The sequence below is a fragment of the Garra rufa genome, chromosome 18 (assembly GCF_049309525.1).
Source record: "Garra rufa chromosome 18, GarRuf1.0, whole genome shotgun sequence".
NCBI classification, from domain to species: Eukaryota; Metazoa; Chordata; class Actinopteri; order Cypriniformes; family Cyprinidae; genus Garra; species Garra rufa.
The window spans coordinates 13689057-13712247 of record NC_133378.1 but is presented as its reverse complement, the minus strand read 5'-3'; the positions used below and the strand labels follow the sequence as shown (position 1 = coordinate 13712247).

The 23191-nt window shown below is 37.6% G+C and overlaps 1 protein-coding gene across 1 annotated transcript in view; it reads right to left on the bottom strand.

Moving 5' to 3' along the window:
• Positions 1-14377: 14377 nt before the first annotated feature.
• cc2d2a (coiled-coil and C2 domain containing 2A) overlaps positions 14378-23191 on the bottom strand; it is a 49952-nt gene continuing 41138 nt past the window's right edge. Inside the window, exons 25-31 of the mRNA XM_073822651.1 lie at positions 22594-22683; positions 22401-22514; positions 19977-20111; positions 18225-18347; positions 17976-18034; positions 15217-15394; positions 14378-14882 (exon numbers count right to left, since the gene is read on the bottom strand). Of these exons, the coding sequence (XP_073678752.1) occupies positions 14694-14882; positions 15217-15394; positions 17976-18034; positions 18225-18347; positions 19977-20111; positions 22401-22514; positions 22594-22683 (888 nt within the window). The 3' untranslated portion in view covers positions 14378-14693. The remainder of the gene's footprint in view (positions 14883-15216; positions 15395-17975; positions 18035-18224; positions 18348-19976; positions 20112-22400; positions 22515-22593; positions 22684-23191) is intronic.

The window sequence follows — 23191 nt, the reverse complement described above, 5'->3', positions numbered from 1 at the left end:
AACTGTCCAAGTCGGTCCAGCACCCTGTCCGCTACTGACCTCTCCATCTTGTCTCTCCTTCTGTCCCTCATACCTGTTGTTCTCTCATTTTCAAACTCTTGCATATTGGATGTTTGAATTTGACTGATACTTGAGTTCATGTATCTCTCTCTCTCTTTCTCCCTCCATGGTAAGTAAAATGTCCACGTTCCCACATTCTCTCTTAATGGTGTCACTCAGGTCGAAACATATCCAACAGATGAAGTGAAGAGGAGAACGAACGAATCTCAAAACACGAGCCCCGGGAAATGCGTGCGATGGTAATCAAGACCACAGCCAAAGAATGCAGAGTGGAAAAAAAATCAAACAATTACGACTCTGTTGGTCAGTAGGAAACTGACTCAGGTGCAATCAGCCCTTATTCACACATTAAATAGAGCTCTTTGTGGGTTCACGCACACAGTATCGTGCAGTATCTCTCAGCATCTGAGTATCAAGTGAATGAATGCACCTCACACATTCTCTCTGAATCATTGTATGTTACATATAAAAGAACAATGGGAACACATTGAGGCATCGGGTAACATAGCGCTTCTAATATGGAAAAATGCACACTTGATTGGCCTACAAGAAGCATGCACACTTGATTCAAATTCTATGCACAAGTTTGTGACAGAAACTCTGAGGAATGGATTTAAAATGAGGTGTAGGAATGTTCTGAAATGAAGAGACCACAATAAACTATGTACTGACTTTTCTTGGTCTTAAAGTTGTCTTTGAGTTTCTTTCACTAATATTTGAACAAAAACCTAATTTTTTAATAGATTAAGACCATAATTTGCACATGGAAAGTCTCAGGCATAGTTCCCATTTAGGTCAGCATGTCTCAATGGGGGTATTCAGAAAACATTGGGAGTGCTGAAAGCAATATTCATGATCAATTACATGCATTTTCAATGATAATAACAATAGATAATTGGGGAAGATGTTCCAGAAAGTCACCACTTCCCTTGGCAAGCCATCAGAGTCTTAAGACTGCTTTCACCACTGCCGTTTATAACTGAGGTTGATGCTTCTACCTTCGGAGTAGTGGCAGTACCTTCATAATACCATGGCACTCCAAAACCACATCCCTCTGCATTCTTTTACAACAAGCTCCCAACAACCATAAGATCTTGGTCATCAAAATGGTCTTAGAGGAGTGGAGGCACAGGTTAGAGCAGAGTAGGCAAGTTCGGTCCTAGAGAGCTGTTGTCCTGCAGAGTTTAGCTTCAACTTTAATCAAACACACCTGAACAAGCTAATCAGTGTTTTCAGGATTACTAAGGTTATAAGGAGGTGAGTTCCTCTCTAGGACTGAACTGGGTTAGAGGGATCCTCCATACCCTTCCAAGTCATCACTGATCAACAAAATCTGGAGAACCTCTGCCAGGGTTGTCCAGACTCGGTCCAGTGTCCTGCAGAGTTTAGCTCCAACCCCAATTAAATACATCAAGTCAAGGTCTAACGAGCCATGCTACAAACTTCCAGGCAGATGTGTTGAGGCAAGTTGGAGCTAAACTCTGCAGGACACTGGCCCTCCAGTATCAAGTTTGGACAGCCCTGACCTCTGCTCTGACCAAGCACCCTAATCCCTTTGGAGCATGATGGGTGCTTTTCATAATCTTATTTCATTTCACTGTCACCTATTGACCTGGTACTAAGACACTAAAGCTGATTCCCGCCCCTAATTTCATCCTCCTCATCCTCCCACGTACGACACCATACCCATTCTTTTATTGTCTATTTTCATCAGCCCCCATCAAATGGGTAATTGACTGGGAGATACTGTCACTCCTTCTCCTTCTCCTTCCCTAGGGTATAGTAACAAGAATGCCCTTCTTCTGACACTACTCCTAGAGTAGTGCTGGGCAACTTCAGTTCTGGAGGGCCACTGTCCTGCAGAGTTTAGCGCCAACCCTAATTAAACACGCTTGCCTGTAGCATTCTATTGATCTTAAAGACATTTGAAAACTGGAAAATGCTGCCTTTGGAGAACACATTTCAAGGTAGGATGGCATTAAGGCATGTTTGAATCCAATGTTAGCTACACTTCCTGCCTCCTGAGATAACTTTATCTGATCGAATTTTAAAGGCAACATAGATTGATCCAGCCTTTAATATCCCACAATCCTGTGCGTTTCATTCATGATGGTTGAGCAAAAAATAAAGATGCCATCTGTAAGTTGCATTTGGTGGTCAGTTTGTGTGTAAGTATAGTTTTCTGAAAAACTTTTTGCTCTTTTAATGTTATTTCTGTCAAGAAATTGATTGTATAGTAATTAAATATTCACTTAGTTATCACCAAAGCTCTGTCTATTTAATTTAATTTAATTTAATTTAATTTAATTTTTATTTTGTTTGTAGATTGCATGTCTGAAATCAGTTTTTGCTCCAACCTTGATTAAACCTACCTGCCTGTAACTGTATAATGATGCTAAAGACCTTGATTTACTTGTTCAGGTGTGTTTGATTAGGGTTGGAGCTAAACTCTGCAGGAAAATGGATCTCGCGGGCCAGAGTTAAGAACCCTTGTCCTAGACGATAGTCAATTATACACTGTTCAGGGCACTTCCAGTATCTCATTGGCTGGGAGTGGTATGGTCCTGAGTCTCATGGGATAACATTCTGGGTCCAACCCTCCTCATAGAGTTCCACTAATCACATCTAGACCATCCTCCACCTTGGCTATGCGGGTGTCCATGATGATGAACAGTTTAGGCCTCCAGAGCTGCCCGTGGGGGTTTTGTCTCTCTAGTCTCTCCCTCTCCTGTTTATTAATCTGCTCCATTCTTCATTTAACTTACATGTTTCCCATTCCCTGGACTATGCTTTTTGTTTGTATATAAGCCTGTCAGTGTGTTAGTCAGCGATCTTGATGGTGTAACAAGGACAAGTTTAATATCACTTGTCCTTTTGAGTTTTGCAATTGTGGTTACTTTCTTCAGTCATTGAATTTGCTTGGTTAGTCCAGCTGAATCATTCTTTATCTTATTAAAGAACACTCCACCGATTGGGTCCTCTCACAGAGGTCAGTCTCCCTCCTCATTCCTAATCCCTGACAGTAATAGTAGCACACACATACCTGGTTGTGAATAGATGCTGCAGTAGCAGATGGAGCTCCATAAATCGCATGAATAAAGATGTGTGTGTGGCCCATAAAGAGAGCACCGAGGTGGGGAGGAGCAGATAGACGAGTCCCTGGTCTGGTCTTCAGATCACCACAGGTCTCTAGAAGAACCGTAGAGCACACAAACCGCAGAGGACTTTTTTCTGTTTCTGATTGGTTGAGGTTATATCAAGTGAGAAAAACTGCTTTAGATATCATATTTTGTGTGTGCCACAGTGTACACAGTATGTACATGTGTGTTTGTGCAAATGTGTATGCAAGTGTGATGTTAAAAATCTGTGCACAGGTTCATGTATGTGTGTCGGTCAGGGGGTCATGTGGTTATAGTTTGAATATTTCCAACCAAACATCTGCAGACGATAACCAAATTAAACTGTTTGACTTTGCATTATAAACACTAGCGGCAGGTTTTGTCCTGGTCTCAAAATGTTTGCATAATCTTGCATAATAATGTAAATGCATTAAAATGTAATGTACATTGTAACAGTATTGCATAACTCATAAAAATATGATATATTATACTATTTCGCTGGTCGCTTTAATTTAGATTCTAAGGTGTTGTGTTTGGTACAATGAAATTTCATTGTATATATAAACACCACATGTTTTCAGTTATTCTGATCACAGACAAATGAAATGTATTACCGAAACCTTCTTGCATCGCACATGGTTAAGAGTTTACTATGTGTTATGTTTGGGTGTTACGTTTTATTGCTTTGGCTTGCAGGTGTTTTTGAAATTTGAATATATATATATATATATATATATATATATATATATATATATATATATATATATATATATATAAACTTTAGTTCATTTTTTCATTCCAAAAACTGATCTGAAGTTGACTCTGCAGAGCTCAGAGTGCTGTTCAGTTATGTGTCTGATCTGATCATTGCTCTCCATTAGGCCAGGGGGACTTTCCAACCTCAGTACAACTGAACCACTATTCTGTGTTTCTTTTATCTCTCCCGTCACGGTTTTCTGTGGTGCAGAGTCCGGTCATTTCCAGCGTGACCCAGCCATTGCACTCAGCAGAGAAACATGCTCTCTTCAGGGCGAGTTTGTTCCTCCTTGAGCCCAGATTTAGAGTCAAAGTTTCAGGCTGGACTCACACAATGCCGGCTTTCACCATCTGACTTCACGCATGACCGCAACATCTCAATGACGCCTTCGGCAGGATAATCTACAACCTCACACACACACACACCCGTCCGATGGAATGACATTCACACACATTCATGCAAACACAGCAGCGGCATTTTAATGAATTAATATAAAGAACTGAAGTGCTGCATGTGGCATTACTATGTAACTGTAGCTCACTGCTGCCCCCAACTGGCTCTTAATGGAACTCTTTAACAAATGTCTATATGATAAAAATAAAGTTGTCTGTTTTGGGGTCTAAACTGAATCTACATGAACACAAAATAATTTCCCCCCAAAATCAGTGTGAAAAAAAAATTAATAGTTCATGGAGATTCATTCTGTATGGCTATATTATGGTCAGTATGTATGTGGCGTATCCATATCATCGCAACAATAGTTCACCCAGAGGCTGTTTTTGCCATGGTTTCATACTCATCTCGCTGACATAAATGTCTAGACGCTATATATACTTCATTCGTACATTCCTGAGGGAAATAACATGCAGTCACCATCAACCATGCACTTATTTGTGTCCAAACAGACATGAAAGAGAGCAGGGCTGATGTTCTTATAGCAGAATAATGATAGCAACAGAGTAATTTCATTTTCATAATGCTGTGTTTGATCACATGCCAGGGAACAATGTGTCCGAGGCTCTATGGAAATGTCACGCAACACTTTACGGTTCAAAACCCTGAGTCTAACTAGGAGTTATTTTGAATAAGAGTTAGCAATCTGAAGCAACATGAGTGATAAACATGTTGACATTTAACAGTTAGAGAATGTATACGACCAGTAAAGGTCTGATTTTAAAAGAAGATTTTTTAATGTTTCTGAACAAAAGCTACCTAATCTCATGACAAACACATACCAGTGTGTTTCACAAAAGATGTGAAATATGTACCAATATGTACATATCACTGCAGTTTCCAACATAAATTACCACTAGAGGTAGTAAAACAGTAAACACTTGTAATCGATTTTGTACACAGCTTCATATGTTTAGCTTTCCAGATGTAACAAGCTTGCTCGGGAGCTCAGCCGGCATGGAATTGGAATTAGGAAGCGTAATTCTTGGGTACGAATCCCGTGAAAAACATGACTCACGATGAAAGAGCTAAAAGATAAAAGATCGAAAAACAAGCTAAATCAGCATTTGCTTTTGTTCATACTATCGGGTAGGTGTAGTGCTGATGGTACATTATTTTAAAACATCATGGAACATTAGAGTTATAGCGCCACTCAAGTCAGAACTGCGGTGACACTTACAAAACCAACTTCACATAAAACATACAATAAGTACAGTCATAAAAAGTTAGGACACCCTATTGAATTTCATGGTTTTCCATATCAGGACATCATAAGAAAATAATCTGGTCCTTAGATGGCTTTAACATTTGGAAAATAAATCCTCAGATGAACAACAACACATCACAAATTGCACAAATTGCAATAAAGCTAAAATGGAAAAGCCATGTGTGACAAAGTTAGCACACCCTTACTGTTAACATTGGAATTAAGAGTGTAAGTAACGGTCAGGCACTGCTAATCAAATACCTTTGATTAACTGATCATCAGCACGTCTGAGCGTCTCTATAAAAGCATAAGCTTTGGCAGTTTGCTGGTCTGGAGTCTTCAGGTGTGTGTTAACACAATGCCAAGGAGGTAAGACATCAGCAATCATCTTAGAGAAGCATTTGTTGCTGCCATCAATCTGAGGAGAGTAATACGGCCATTTACAAACATATTGGAAGTTTATTCACTTCATATTTTTCAGGAAACTGATCTCTCCTGTTCCCACGTTGAGAGAAATTGGGAATAAGTTGTTACTTTAGTTCTAGAATAAATGTGAACATGCATTAATTCACTTCACTCACAAAAAACAGATTCAGTATTCCTCAAAATAAATAAAAACAGTGAAATGCAACCCAGAATATAACGCAAATCTGCAATAATTAAATCTTAAATAATACAAATATCCTTAATGTATTTAATCCCATTTTATTAGCCAATGTTTTTGCTGCAGACCTTCGATGATCCAATTCAACCATACTAATAAGCAAAAATTACTCAAGATAAACTAACATTTGTTCTTTTTTATTGCTGAAGAGTGTTGAACTTTCTTCTGCATTTTACTGTACTAATGTGAATTTACTTTTCCTTTAGCCCGAGGCTTCTGATGTGAAAGGACTTTTACATTTGCTAGAAACAGAACTTTTTATTTTAAAAACAAACAAGCAAGCCCTGCTCAGAATTAAAAAGTAATGCAAAAGTAACATAACACATTACTTTCTATTAAAAGTAACTTACATAATCAGTTACTTTTTTAGGGAGTAACGCGATATTGTAATGCAATACTTTTAAAAGTAACTTTTCTCAACACTGGTTTATACTATATGTTATATAGCACTACACAGTTGCAATCAAAATTATTCAACCCCCCAGAGACTGCAGTACTTTACAAATAAAAGCTGAAGTTTCAGGACTTTATAAAAAATGCATCTACAACAGTTTACTGGCATATTAAAAGTGACAATGTCAATATATAATGTAATGTGTTTGAGCTATAGGATTTTTTAATAACACAGCTATGTCAGAATTATTCAACCCCTATTCAACATTGCCATTTTAAGTCATTTATTTTTGTGGTAGGGAACAAAATTATCCTAAAACACAACTCAAAGGCTTTATAAACTATTAAAAAAACTGAATCAGCTTGAGATGTTACACATCTATACATTTATCCCATGCATGTGCTGAAGTTGAGTAGCAAATATGGTAAAGTCAACAAAGCTTTCACAAAAGCTATAGAGAAGAAACAGTTTTATTGTATTAGAAAGTCTAAGGCTACGTGAAGATTTCTAAGACATTAAAAGCCTTATTCCTTAGTTTAAAGTGTGTTGTACCAGAAAACCTTTGAGGGTGTTGAACCAAAAATGCACAATTTCATAAAATGTTCTATCAGAGCAACTGAGAAAAACCTGCAATGTACAGCCAAAGACTTGCGAGATGACCCGAGGAAAGGAGGAAAAATATTTAATTCCAGAGTAGAAGATGAACATAAGACAGACATGGCCTTCATGTTGGGGCATCTTGGCGAATACCATTCTTGATCAAGAAGAACAAAAAGGTCAGCTTGAATATGCTAAAATTAATTTGGATAGACCTGTGGAGTTCTGGAAGAATGTTTAACGGAGTGATGTGGCCAAACTAGAACTTTTTGGACGTATAGATCAGCGGACTGTCTTGTGCAAAAAAGGGAAAACTAATGAGCAGAAGAACACTATCTCCATGGTCAAACATGGAGGTGAGCTGATCCAATTATGGGGTTGTTTTACTGTAGCATGAAGTGGAAAACATGAGCATATGAAGGAAACCATGGATTCTTTGAAGTATCAGGCCATTTTGCCAAGAATTGTGATGCCTTTGGTGCAAAGACCGAAGATGATGATCAATGGACTTTCCTGCAGGACAATCATCCCAAAGTAAACAACCAAATCTACTTATGATTGGTTCAGGGATCAGTCACAGAATGTTCTTGAGTGGCCTGTTCAGTCTCTAGATTTAAGTCTCATTGAAAATATTTGGTCGAATTTGAAGAAAGCAGTGGTAAAGTGAAAACCAAAGATTATCCATGATCTAAAAGCTTTTTCAGCCGAGGAATGGTCCAAGATTGCAGTAGAGAGGTGATCAACGCTTCTAAAAACTTTCAAACAGCGTTTATAGGTGGTTTTAAATAATAAAAGATTCTGCACCAAATTTTACTTTTGGGGGTTGAATAATTTTGAACATGAACGTTTAGAGCCAATTTGTTTTGTTTTTTTAAATTTATCAATTTATGTTCTCAGAATAATTCAAATGTGTATTAAAATACTTTATCTAATAGTGTACTAATGCCTTTGTAGATTTGTTTTTAGAAAAACAAATTATCTGGAACAAAATGTCTTGCATGTCAAGGGGGTTGAATAATTTCGATTGCAACTGTATACCATATATTGTAGTTTATATACATTTTCAAACATATAAGGTTTGAATGTCATTAATAACAGATGTTCTGCAACTTGCATGCAGAAATTGAACAATGTTTTTACAATATGAGCGATATGCATGGAAAAGAATGGTTATTTCATTCATCTGTGCAAAAGCTCCAACCTAAAAACTGTCACCACTTTAAAGCCATTTTTGTTGTGCAGCTTTAACCAATGATCATGCTTTCATTTATTTCTGTAATCATTCCTCTCAACATGAAGGTAGGTCATGTGTCTGGTGTTTGATCTGATACAGCTGTGATCTGCAGCCATGGCCTTTAGCAAGTTAAACATTTCTTGAGCTGATAAATTAAACCCATATGATTGAAAGGAGCCATCTAGTGGTAACCTAATAACAACCGCAATCCAATGCTTCATAGCCCTACATCAGTGGTTCTCAACTCTAGTTCTCAGGACCCACTGCTCCATGAGAAAGATCCATGAAGATCCATTAACTGAACTGAGTGTGTCAGATTCAGAAACATACAAAATTTGCAGAGCAGTGGGCCCCGAGAACTGGCATGCCCTACATGTTTATTTTCTGGCGATCGTTGCATGTTGCTGTGCTTACATTATTAAAGCAACACAGCTCTGCAAAGGTCAGTTCTGATTTGAAAACATTTCATCGCCGGTCACATCTTCAAAGAGCTCCTATAATAAGGAATCAAATGTTCCGTGATCTTCCGAGAGTAAAGAGCTCATTGTGCTATGAAAACACTGCAACTTTCTCAAAATTTCCTCCTCAGGGTAAAAACAACTTGGTCTGAATTTTCAAATCCTCTGAGGTCAGACACATGAATTTATAAACAAAACCTATTACTCACGGAGGTAATTAAGCAGGACAAACACAATTATTCCTAAGCAACACAGGAAAAGGTTAAACGTGGTGAAAGCCTGTGCTGTTTCTGATTGTGTGCAGCACCTACGGCTCTGCAGATCCCGTTAAAGACCTAGCCGTTTTAAGGCCTTTCCACACTTAGCATGAAATGCGAAACGAATATCGCACACAATGATGTGCTGGAATAAAACAACAGATTCCTATGGATGCTTCCACATACATTTGCGCCTCCTAAATACAAATGTTTTTTTTTTAACAACTAGTCCGACAAATCTTTTCAGTTTTGCAAAGCGAAAACACGGCCGTCCAATAAGATTTGAGCATTACATCACGTGCACGGAGCAGCTGGTGTTACACAAAAGGACGAGAGTGTTGGTGCTGTTTAACAGTGTAAACAAACACATAAGAAGAGTGTTACGAGAGAGAAGAGGATGCGCTTGTTATCATTGCATCTGAGAACAGCTAGTTATTTTCACATGTTCTTAATATAATTTCTATTAATTAACAATGTCAGGTTCTCAGAGACTTTGCCTGGGCAAATGACCCTCAGTTAATAAGAATAACACTCTGAAGTGTTGTGAAATACATGGAGACTGTTTTTTTATAGACTTTATAGACAGATGAGTTGAGAGTGGCTCTTGAAGGACCGGCACCACATTCTCTTGTAGCACTCTTTCAAAAATATATTGTCCAGAATCTGGCAGTAAGTTTTAAGAGTTCATTTTGGTCCATCTCTGCAGGACAGACATTTCAGGATAGGAGATGGACTAAAACTGAAGTCCCAAAACTTACTGCCAGATTCTGGAGGATAAACTCAAAAGAGTGCTACAAGAGGATGTGGTGCTGGTCCTTCAAGAGCCACTCTCAATTCTCAAATCTGTCTATAAAGCCTATAAAAAACAGTCTCCATGAATTTCACAACACTTCAGAATGTTATTCTTATTAATTGAGGGTCATTTCTTAGGATTTTTTGTCCGAGCAAAGTCTCTTAAAACCTGACACATTGCACTTCTGGAGACTCAAGGTAGGTTGCAGTTCTGGAAAACGGTGGCGCTGGAGACTAAATGGTTCCTGATGGTTCCATATCTAATTCTTAACATTAATTCTTACTTTTTTTGCAATTAACATGCATCTTTTCTCCTCCACCTGTTTTTTTTTCTGACAATGCAGACGCAACGAGCGTTTTTCTGTCCGGTGGTCATGCCTTAACTTTGCAAATTCCAGTATTGCATCCTTCTCATGGCCATTTAATAGTTTTTGACTTTTCAGTCTGAGGTAAATCTCTTTTTTGGCTCATTTTATCTGTAAAAGAAAATGTGCCTAATAATTCTGTACACCTGAATACAAGGAGTTTTTCCACTTCCAGCCTTCATGGACAATTATATATCACTTATAAATAATTAAAAACAAAATAAATAGTAGTTATTAAGATTGATGTGGTTTGGAATTGGTCAAATGTGCTTGGAAAAAAAATATGACCACAATATCAACATGCCTAATAATCACACAGTATATATATATATACACATACAATCGTGGCCAAAAGTTTTGAGAATGACACAAATATTAGTTTTCACAAAGTTTGCTGCTAAACTGCTTTTAGATCTTTGTTTCAGTTGTTTCTGTGATGTACTGAAATATAATTACAAGCACTTCATACGTTTCAAAGGCTTTTATCAACAATTACATGACATTTATGCAAAGAGTCAGTATTTGCAGTGTTGGCCCTTCTTTTTCAGGACCTCTGCAATTCGACTGGGCATGCTCTCAATCAACTTATACTGATCAACTTACTGATAGCAACCCATTCTTTCATAATCACTACTTGGAGTTTGTCAGAATTAGTGGGTTTTTGTTTGTCCACCCGCCTCTTGAGGATTGACCACAAGTTCTCAATGGGATTAAGATCTGGGGAGTTTCCAGGCCATGGACCCAAAATTGTTCCCCGAGCCACTTAGTTATCACTTTTGCCTTATGGCACGGTGCTCCATCGTGCTGGAAAATGCATTGTTCTTCACCAAACTGTTGTTGGATTGTTGGAAGAAGTTGCTGTTGGAGGGTGTTTTGGTACCATTCTTTATTCATGGCTGTGTTTTTGGGCAAAATTGTGAGTGAGCCCACTCCCTTGGATGAGAAGCAACCCCACACATGAATGGTCTCAGGATGCTTTACTGTTGGCATGACACAGGACTGATGGTAGCGCTCACCTTTTCTTCTCCGGACAAGCCTTTTTCCAGATGCCCCAAACAATCGGAAAGAGGCTTCATCTGAGAATATGACTTTGCCCCAGTCCTCAGCAGTCCATTCGCCATACTTTTTGCAAAAGATCAATCTGTCCCTGATGTTTTTTTTGGAGAGAAGTGGCTTCTTTGCTGCCCTTCTTGACACCAGGCCATCTTCCAAAAGTCTTGGCCTCACTGTGCGTTCAGATGCGCTCACACCTGCCTGCTGCCATTCCTGAGCAAGCTCTGCTGGTGGCACTCCGATCCTGCAGCTGAATCCTCTTTAGGAGACGATCCTGGATCTTGCTGGACTTTCTTGGACGCCCTGAAGCCTTCTTAACAAGAATTGAACCTCTTTCCTTGAAGTTCTTGATGATCCTATAAATTGTTGATTTAGGTGCAATCTTAGGGCCTGTCCACACGGAGACGAGTTTCGCTGTATACGTATACATTTTTTATCGTATTGGCGTTTCATCCACACGGATCCGGCGTTTTAGGAGACTGAAACCGCTATTTTTTGAAACCGGGTCCCAAAGTGGATAAATCTGAAAACGACACCCTCGCGGTTTCGTGTGTACAGCCAATACGTATATTTTGAGAAACGATGATGTCATCACATCACGTGTCGGCTGCGTCACACGTAACAGCAACAACAATATTGGCGGACTACATGATTGTGTTCGTGTTGCTACTAAGCCTACTAGCTTTATTACAGCAAAATCTATTGCTTCTATGCAACTGTTATGAGCAACAAGCGATAATGTTCGCATCTTCGTCGTCTTCTTCTTAGTTCGTATACAGCGCGCAAGGTTATGCGCATGCTCAAAGTCTTCTTCTCCGTGTATAGTGTATCTCTATGGCAGAATTACAGCACCCCATACTGGTCTGGCATATATACTACACCGTTTTCAGTGGTTTCGTGTTTACGGAACTTTTTTTAGAACGAGGGAAAAAAAAATGATCGGATAGGGAACGCACCGGCTTCGTGTGGACGGAGCCTTAGTAGCCACAATATCCTTGCCTGTGAAGCCATTTTTATGCAACGCAATGATGGCTGCACGCGTTTCTTTGCAGGTCACCATGGTTAACAATGGAAGAACAATGATTTCAAGCATCACCCTCCTTTTAACATGTCAAGTCTGCCATTCTAACCCAATCAGCCTGACATAATGATCTCCAGTCTTGTGCTCGTCAACATTCTCACCTGAGTTAACAAGACGATTACTGAAATGATCTCAGCAGGTCATTTAATGACAGCAATGAAATGCAGTGGAAAGTTTTTTTCGGGATTAATGCTGCATTCACGTGATATGGGAAAGATGATGCTTTCCACTTGTGAAGTGGAAATTACCAGTGTTTCGTGTTCAGGTGCTTTTGTTGTCGTAGTGAAGAGAAACATGGCGGACTCGGAATTTGTCCTCACATGCTACTTTGGTAAAACAGACCAAATAAAATAACATGAGAAAATTGCCTCCTTCAGAACACTGTACCGCACAGCACCCTACTGGAGGCGAGCCACGACAAGCTAGCATCTTCTCCTAATGGTATTTTTAAAGACAACACTGTTTAAATAGCGACGTTATTAAAATCCTTTATGCCCCAGCATAATGGGGGCTACAAACTAACCAACTAAACAGCAGAGAACTTTTAACATCATGCAATGCTTATCATTCAGTATAGTTTCGTTGCTGTCCGCCATGTTGAAAGGTCAAAGTTTATCCCATCTCGTCAGCTTGTGTATCATAAAAAATTTCGAGCTTTCCAGTGGAAATTACAACGTTGAGTGGGTGTTCATGTGCAATTTCGATGTCGGATTTTGGTATTTACCATAATTACGATAGCACATGAAGGCAGCATAAGTTAATTTTCATGGCAAAGAAGGACTTCATCTGATCAGTCTTCATAACATTCTGGAGTATATGCAAATTGCTATTATAAAAACATAAGCAGCAACTTTTCCAATTTCCAATATTTATGTAATTCTCAAAACGTTTGGCCATGACTGATATACTGATATATATATGATTTATTTTCTGTATCTGTTTTGTATGCAGTATAAAACCAATAACGATTTATAATTATAACCAATTTATAATTTTACAGAAGAAAATGTATGATATATAATGAATTAGGAAACTAGGAAAAAGAAGTGGCTAACGCACAGTTATGTAGAAGTGCTGTGATGAAAAGTGAAGCCTCTGCTGTTTAACTGGTCAAGAAGTTTGATTACCCTACATGACCAGAGTGAGGGGACAGCTGTCTGAAACCAACATACTCACACTAACAAGCACAAAAACACCTGCAGGACCACACAAGTCCCCACACAAGACTCAAACCAAATAGAGCTTATAGCTGCTGACAGATCTGATAGATCCGCTTCAGTCCGTCTGAGCTGGACAAATACATCAGTCACACAGAGTGATAGCATCTCTGCAGTGCTTAAGTCTCCCTACCAAATTACAAACTCACATGCAATGCAGAGAACAGAAGCGTTCAATGTTTAAATGTGCTTCAATAATCAGCTGGTTCAAGTTAGTAGTGTGCTTGCAATTAAAATGTAAAAAAAAAAATATCTATAAAGAAATAAAGTACCAAACTGTCAAGTAAATACTGAGGTGACATTTTACCTCAGTATCAAAAAAAACTAAAACATTGTTTTTCATAAACATTAAGCACATTTGACTCAGTTTGTCATTACTGTAATGCATCTGGATGTTTTATTGTTTTGGATGTTTTAGGTTTTAACGCTGATGCTCCTGAACTTACAGCAAAGATGCATTAATTGATCAAAATTGTCAGTAAAAACATTAATAATGTAAAGATTTCATTACTGTTCAACACTGTTTTCAACATAGATAATGATAAGAAATGTTTCTTCAGCAGCAAATAATCATATTATATATATTTATAGCTATTTAAAATTATTATTATTTTTCTTATTTTGTGTTTTGTAAGATTTACAACATAAAAGATTGATCCAAAAGAAAACTTTGAACTTGAGAAGTGTTGTGTAATTAAAACAGTTTAAAAACATTTGAAACATCTTGATTGCATACAACCATAAAAAAATACAGAATAAAATGTCTAAAAGATGTAAATTCACACATTTACAGTTTAAATAACATAATAGCCTACATTTCTTTAAAAATAAAATAAGAGAACTAATAGTAGTAGAGGTAGTGTTAAAACACACTGACAGGCACAGCTCTACAAAGTCAAAAATCTTTACAAAATATGACATTTTCATTTCAAATGAAGCATATGAAGAAGAAGTTTCACTATTGCCAGTGGTGTTCTGCTGTGATCTAGTGTGCACTGACCAGGGAGGCGATGTAGACCCAAACAGAGAGCACATTACCAGGATACGGGTGCACGTAGACCGCCAAGGCAAACTCTACATTTGGGGCTTCGACCTTATGAACCCCTGTGCTGTGAACGGCTTCAACAATTGGTTGAATCTCTGAGAAAGGAACGTGGAGGGGAAACCCAGATATCTGAAACAGAAAAATAAGAAAACAACATTAAAGGGGTGATTCACTGCTGACTACATTGGCTAATAAAATCTGGCTGACTATGCAGTAGAATAGCCATAACCATAATTTCCTTTTGGGAAATTATAATGCACTGGCCTTCATCTGACTTCCAGCTGGAAGTATGATCTGTAGTTTTAATACATAAACTGGTAGATCTGGGTGAAGGTAACATGGAAAATAAGTTAAAATTGTCACTGAGCATGTCTGGCCCTTACACTGACCTATAAACAGCCAAAACAGCTGAAATATTAGGCTTTTAGCCTGTATAAAGTGCCATTTCTAGCAGAGGACTCACCCTGTATTCTCCCAGAAGGCTTTGCAGCTCAAGGCGATGTTCCTCAGCCACCTCTCGTCCTCCACTCAGCTCTAATTTTGGCAGGAACTGACGTAGCGTAGAGATGCAGTAACGGTTCCAGCGCGTGGGGTGACGCGGACGCCATTCCATGATCTTCTCCCTCAAAACCTTCTCTATCCTACATCACAGTTCATAAGAGGAAGAAGTACATTGGCAAGGTTAAAATCGTACTTATCTGACCACCATCAGTTCGTGACAGTAAATGACGAGGTATCACGTCAATCGCAAGTGCAGTATGGAGTACCTCAAGGCTCGGTACTAGGGCCATCACTTTTTACGCTTTACATGTTACCCTTGGGAGATATCATCAGGAAACATGGTGTTAGCTTTCACTGTTATGCTGATGATACTCAGCTCTATATTTCTTCGCGACCCGGCGAAACATACCAATTTGAAAAACTAACGGAATGCATAGTTGATATTAAAAAAACTGGATGACGAGAAATTTCTTACTGAAAAAATTCTGAAAAAACAGAGGTGTTAATTATTGGACCTAAAACCTCTGCATGTAATAACCTAAAACACAGTCTAATACTCACTGGCTGCTCTGTCAATTCTTCATCTTCGTCATCAGTTAGGAACCTAGGTGTCCTATTCGATAGCAATCTTTCGTTCGAAAGGCACATTTCTAGCATTTGCGATACCACATTTTTTCATCTCCAAAACATATCGAAATTACGAGCTATGCTCTCAATGTCAAATGCAGAAATGTTAATTCATACATTCATGACCTCAAGGATAGATTATTGTAATGCTTTATTGGGTGGTTGTTCTGCACGCTTAATAAACAAACTCCAGCTGGTCCAAAATGCAGCAGCTAGAGTTCTTACTGAAACCAGAAAGTATGACCATATTAGCCGTGTTCTGTCAATACTGCACTGGATGCCTATTAAACATTGTACAGACTGTAAATCTTGCTTATTATAATTACTTATAAAGCCCTCAATAGTTAAGCTCCTCAGTACTTGAGCGAGCTCTTATCACATTATAGTCCCTCACGTCCGCTGCGTTCTCAAAACTCTGGCAATTTGATAATACCTAGAATATCAAAATCAACTGTGGGCGGCAGATCATTTTCTTATCTAGCGCCTAAACTCTGGAACAATCTACCTAATGCTGTTCGGGAGGCAGACACACTCTGTCAGTTTAAATCTAGATTAAAGACACATCTCTTTAACCTGGCCTACACTTAACACATTAAAGGGATAGTTCACCCAAAAATGAAAATTTGATGTTTATCTGCTTACCCCCAATTCATCCAAGATGTAGGTGACTTTGTTTCCTCAGAAAAACACAAACAAAGATTTTTAACGAAAACTGGTGCAGGCTGCCAGCCTTATCATGGACGTGGATGGGCACCAAACCTTTAAAAGTAAACAAAAACATACACAGACAAATCCAAATTACACCCTGCGGCACGTGACGATACATTGATGTCCTAAGACACGAAACGATCATTTTTTGCGAGAAACTGAACAGTATTTATATCTTATTTTACCTTTGATACACAGCCTTGTCCATCTGTCATGAGCACGAGTTTGGCATCAGTCACGTCACATGTGCACGCGCTCTGGCGTAGAATACGCAAACGCCGTAAGGGGAAATCACTGAAAAGTCCCGGATGAGTTTGCGCAAGCAAACGTAATCTTTTAGCTTTAAATCGGTTTGAACAATCAGGATACGCGCAAGTAATTACCATTTTGAATAGCCGCTATACCCACAATCTCTGTGCACTGTGTAAACAATGAGTGTTGTATTCATGCGACAGAGAGCTTCCGCCGTTTGCGTATTCTACGCCAGAGCGCGTTCACATGTCACGAGCCGGATGATGAACTCGTGCTCAGGACAGATGGAAGTGGCTGTGTATCAGAGGTAAAAAATTATATAAATACTGTTCAGTTTCTCGCAAAAAATGATCGTATTGTGTCTTAGGACATCAATGTATCGTCACATGCCGCAGGGTGTAATTTGGATTTGTCTGTGCATGCTTTTGTTTACTCTTAAAGGTTTGGTGCCCATCCACATCCATGATAAGGCTGGCAGACTGCACCGGTTTTCATTAAAAATCTTCGTTTGTGTTTTTCTGAGGAAACAAAGTCACCTACATCTTGGATGCCCTGGGGGTAAGCAGATAAACATCAAATTTTCATTTTTGGGTGAACTATCCCTTTAACACATTTCTATAATCCAAATCCATTAAAGGATTGTTAGGCTGCATTAATTAGGTCAACCGGAACCGGGAACACTTCCCATAACACTTGATGTACTTGTTGCATCGTAAGAAGAATGGCATCTACGCTAATATTGGTCTGTTTTGTTTTTATTCTGAGGTCACCGTAGCCACCAGATCCAGTCCATACCTGGCCCAGATGATGAATCAACACCTAGAGATGACCTCTACAGCCCTGAATGTCAGCGAAGACCACATCAACTAGATGAGCCCTGGAGACGGATCATCAGTAAAGAACTCCCCACCTTTGCAAGTGAGGAGTGAAGTGAAGTCCTTTGCAAATCTGACTTTGCTGCAACATGGAACTTTTGCACTATTGACCTATTTAATACTGTAAAGTTGCTTTGACACAACCCGTATTGTTAAAACAGCTGTATAAATAAAGGTGATTGAAGATGGCATCAGATGTGCACCTAAATGACATGTTTTTTTATTTAAAAAGAAAAAAAAAAAGACTTTTTCAACTAACCTGTCTTGTAACTCAACAGCAGCTGCTCTGTCCGTGCGTCTGTACACCAGACCCTCCGGCTGAAAATCATTACTCAGATCAATTCTGACAACACAGTTTGGCACAAAATGACAAGAAACGGCTGCAGATTCCACTTTACTTCAGAAAGTCATTTTAGGATCCAGCACAATCACTGGGATATTTCAGATGGGTTCAGTTAAAGGGTGACCCTGTTAAATCGAGGTCTGTGATTGGTGGAGCTTTCCTCACCTGCACACTAGAGAGGCCGGGATCGGGGAACGCTCGAGAGAAAAACGGTTTCCAGAGATTTGGCTTAGAGACGTCAAAAGTCATTCTCACGGGTGCAGCGTATGGCTGGATATTAAGCCAAACCTGTGACACATGGACACAGATATACAAATAAATACCAATAAAATAATCATATTTTTTATCATATCACATAAAAAAAAAATGCTAAGGTTTGCCAGAAATACATGACTGTATTTTTTTTTTTTCAATATATCTGAAAAATCTTCTATTCTTATCTTCTATCAGGTTGCATTTATTTAATAAAAAAATACAGTAAAAACAGTAACGTTGAAAACAGTTGTGCTGCTTCATATTTTTGTGGAAACTGATGTTATTTGATGAATAGAAACTTTAAAACAAAAGCATTTATTTAAAATAGAAACCTTTGGTAATATTTTAAAAGTCTTTATTTCTTTTTTATCTTTAAAAATTGGCAGTTTATCAAGGTTTCCACAAAAATATTGGGAAGCACAACAATTTTTTTAATTGATTATAATTGGAAATGTTTTTTGAGCAGCAAATCAGCATATTAGACTAATTTCTGAGGGATCATGTGACACTGAAGACTGGGGTAATGATGCTGAAAATTAAGCTTTGATTGCAGGAATAAATTACATTTTTACAATATATTCAAATAGAAAACAGTTGTTTTAAATTGTAATAATTTTTCACAATATTACTGCTTTTATTGTAGTTTTGATCAAATACATTTAGCCTCGGTGGGCATAATGTTTTAAAAACACAAAAAATGATATATATTCTAAACTTTTGACTGATAGTGTATTTATAGTCAGAGCTGGGTAGATTGCTTACTAATTGTAATCCGTTACTGATTACAAATTACATTACACAAACTGTAGTTAGTAACGTAATCCATTACATTAGACATTTCAGGTAATGAAATCAGACTACTTTTAGATTACGTTTGACCAAACTAGTTTATCACACTGATTTAAGTAAGATAATACTGTACCATCCATATTGACATTAAAATACAAAGAGAAAGAAAATATATTTCATTTGTTGTTGTTAACAACATAAAGTGCATTGAACATTATACACGTCAAGGTTTCCCAAACTAGTGTTTGTAAAGGAACTGCAGGGGGTTTATGAGTGTAATGAAATGCTAATAATTAATTAAATTGGAAAAAAAATCAAATCAATCATTTTAAAATCAATCTAAATGTAAATCTAAAATATATTTTATTTGTTTACCTGCATGTCATGTGACCATAACCAATGTCAGAGAAACATGAACATGCAAATAATACTTAATTATCAAAATATTTATTAAAAAATCTGAACAAAAAAAAAAAAAATTATTTAACTTAAATTGAAAATAAAAAAGTTAGTGAATTTGTGCATTTTAATGTGTTTGAAAGACAAAAGCCTTCCAAAGACGTAGAAATACACGGTTAAATAACCAAATGAGTGATAATTCAAATTAAAATTAGTTCATCAGTAGTTGATGTAATGTTGAAACACTTCTTAAACCTGAAATTGTTTTTGTCACCATCTGACTAATAACTGATCGTTGTATAAATGTCCACAAAACTTGGAAGACGTTCTGAATGTATATAAGCATAGGCTAGTTTAGAAAGGAAAATGTAAAAGATTAAAAAAAGAATTAGGGAGAATCAATTATGATAGTTGTGATACATTTAAATACTAGTTTTTTTTTTGTTTTTGTTTTTTGCATGTGTGTTTACTAACATTGTCTGAGTTGATCAGGCAGCCGATGGTCTGTAGGGGGCAGAATGTGTCGTATTGTCCGTAGTGCTGGCCAGTGCTGGGATTCCAGATCAGGTAGTGGTTCTGCTCATACGTCAAAACATACGCTGTAGGCCCCTAAAACACAACACACAAGTCCATGCAGACATAAAGAAAATAACACTGTGTTTTCACGTCCATCTCTACTGAGTTCCACTTATGTGTTTTCAGAATCTCACCAACAGAGATTTGTGATTTGCCACTTTCAGTCTTAAACCGAGAACACACTACACAACTGTCTTCTCCACGGATCGTTCCTATTCTGTTCCAGTCTATGTTCCCTTCTATAAACTATTTCTAATCCACTCAAACTTCCATTCTATCCAATATTTACAATCTATTGAACTGTCTAGCCTAGCCTAGCAACTACAATCATGCTAGAAATATGTTAATCATGCTAGCAACATGCTAGTAACTTGCTAATCATGCTATAAACATGCTAATAACTTGCTAATCATGCTATAAACATGTTAATCATGCTATAAACATCCTAATAACTTGCTAATCATGCTATAAACATGTTAATCATGCTATAAACATCCTAATCATGCTGCAAACATGCTAATAACTTGCTAATCATGCTAGAAACATGCTAATCATCTTAGAAAAATGCTAGCAACTTACTAATCATGTTGGAAGCATGGTAGTGACATGCTAGTAACTAGCTTATCATGCTAGAAACTTGTTAATCATATTAGAAACACACTAATAACTTTCTAATCATGTTAGAAATATGTTAATCGTGCTAGTAACTAGCTAATCATGTTATAAACATGCTAATAACTTGCTAATCATGCTATAAATATGCTAATAACTTGCTAATCATGCTATAAACATCCTAATCATGCTAATAACTTGTTAATCATGCAATAAACGTTAATCATGCTAGAAACATGCTAATCATGTTAGAAACATGCTAGCAACTTACTAATCATGTTGGAAACTTGTTAATCATATTAGAAACATAACTTGCTAATCATGTTAGAAATGTGTTAATCATGCTAGCAACATGCTAGTAACTTGCTAATCATGTTATAAACATGTTAATAACTTGCTAATCATGCTATAAACATCCTAATCATGCTATAAACATGCTAGTAACTTGCTGCTATAAACATCCTAATCATGCTATAAACATGCTAATAACTTGCTAATCATGCTATAAACATCCTAATCATGCTATAAACATGCTAGTAACTTGCTGCTATAAACATCCTAATCATGCTATAAACATGCTAATCATGCTAGAAACATGCTAATCATGTTAGAAACATGCTAGCAACTAGCTAATCATGCTAGAAACTTGTGAATCATATTAGAAACACACTAATAACTTACTAATCATGCTAGAAACATGTTAATCATACTAGAAACATGTTAGCAACTTGCTAATCATGTTGAAAACACGCTAATCATGTTGGAAACATGCTAATGACATGCTAGTTACTTGTTAATCATGCTAGAAACATGTTAGTTACTTGCTAGTCATGCTATAAACATGCTAATAACTTGCTAATCATGTTATAAACATGCTAATAATGCTATAAATATGCTAATAACTTGTTAATCATGCTAGAAACATGTTAATCATACTAGAAACAAGTTAGCAACTTGTTAATCATGTTGAAAACACGCTAATCATGTTGGAAACATGCTAATGACATGCTAGTAACTTGCTAATCATGCTAGAAACATGTTAGTAACTTGCTAGTCATGCTATAAACATGCTAATGACTTGCTAATCATGCTATAAACATGCTAATAACTTGCTAATCATGTTATAAACATGCTAATAATGCTATAAACATGCTAATGACTTGCTAATCATGCTATAAACATGCCAATGACTTGCTAATCATGCTATAAACATGCTAATAATGTTAGAAACAAGGTAATGATATGTTAGTAACTTGTTAATCAAGCTAGAAACATGCTAGAAATGTGCTAATAATGCTAGAACATGTTAACAACTTGTTAATCATGCTAGAAACATGCTAATAACTTAATAATAATGCCATAAACATGTTAGCAACTTGCTAATCATGTTAGAAACATAGGTTGTTTCTTAATTCCAAGAACGCAAAAAACGGACTTGTGATCTCATGGAGACCAATCTTGCCAGACTTTTATTAGAAACACCAACACAGCAGGAATGTTTTCTGTTGTATTAAGCACAAACTTAGAAAAGTAAAACAAACCTTAATGTTTCTGTAGGTAAAATAGGTTTCAAATAAATGCAGCGGTGTTGTCTGCAGTGCGGGTAGATGCTGCGGTGTTTGTGAGTTGTTTCCAACTGTTCCAACTAGAGTCGTGTAGTGTGTCCTCAGCTTTATTGATGCATGATTGGCTAAGAGTCCTGTCACTCACCTCAGGAATGGCGATGCCTATAATAAGCCACGCCCTTTTCCCCATCGACAGGAAGTAGTTACAGAGTAACACAGCATGCTCCTCCTCATCTCCAGCTAGCAACGCCAGGAATTGCTAAAACACCATAAATCAAATTAGCGTACATAAAACAACCTCACAGAAACAAACAAGAGAGACCCTCATGTTTACTCACATCGCATGTGCTCCATAAGTCACAAACCCCCGCAAAAGACACGCTGTCTGGAAGAGAAGGAATGAGCGACACATACCGCGCAACCAACTCCTAAAATAAAAAAAAACAGAATGAGAGGATGAGCAGAATGACAACAAACAGTGAGAGACACGGATGAGATGGGGTCCGTTCTTCGTACCTCGCTTACTACATCCAAGATCAAATGACACATCTAAGATCAAATCATCGTGCTAACTATGAGCTCGCTATTCCGGTTCTCCGAACGCACCTGTTGTTGATGATTAGTATAGCTGGATGAAGTTATTTGAGATCACTGGGTGGCTTAAAAGGGGATACGTATCGATAGTAGAAACATTGATCGGCAACTCTTTGATTGGTCGGCGAACATGACGAAGGAGCACGCTCAGTATTTTTCTGCAGCAGAGCAAGAACTCTTGATTGAGGGATTTCAGGAGTTTCAGAGTTTATTTAAAACGCAAGGGAACACTGCAAAGGCTGGAAAAGCAAGGAGAGAGGGCTGGCAAAAAGTTGTGAACACATTAAATGCGTTAATGCTGCCCATGTTACATGTTTTTTCCTTGATATGTTATTTTATTTA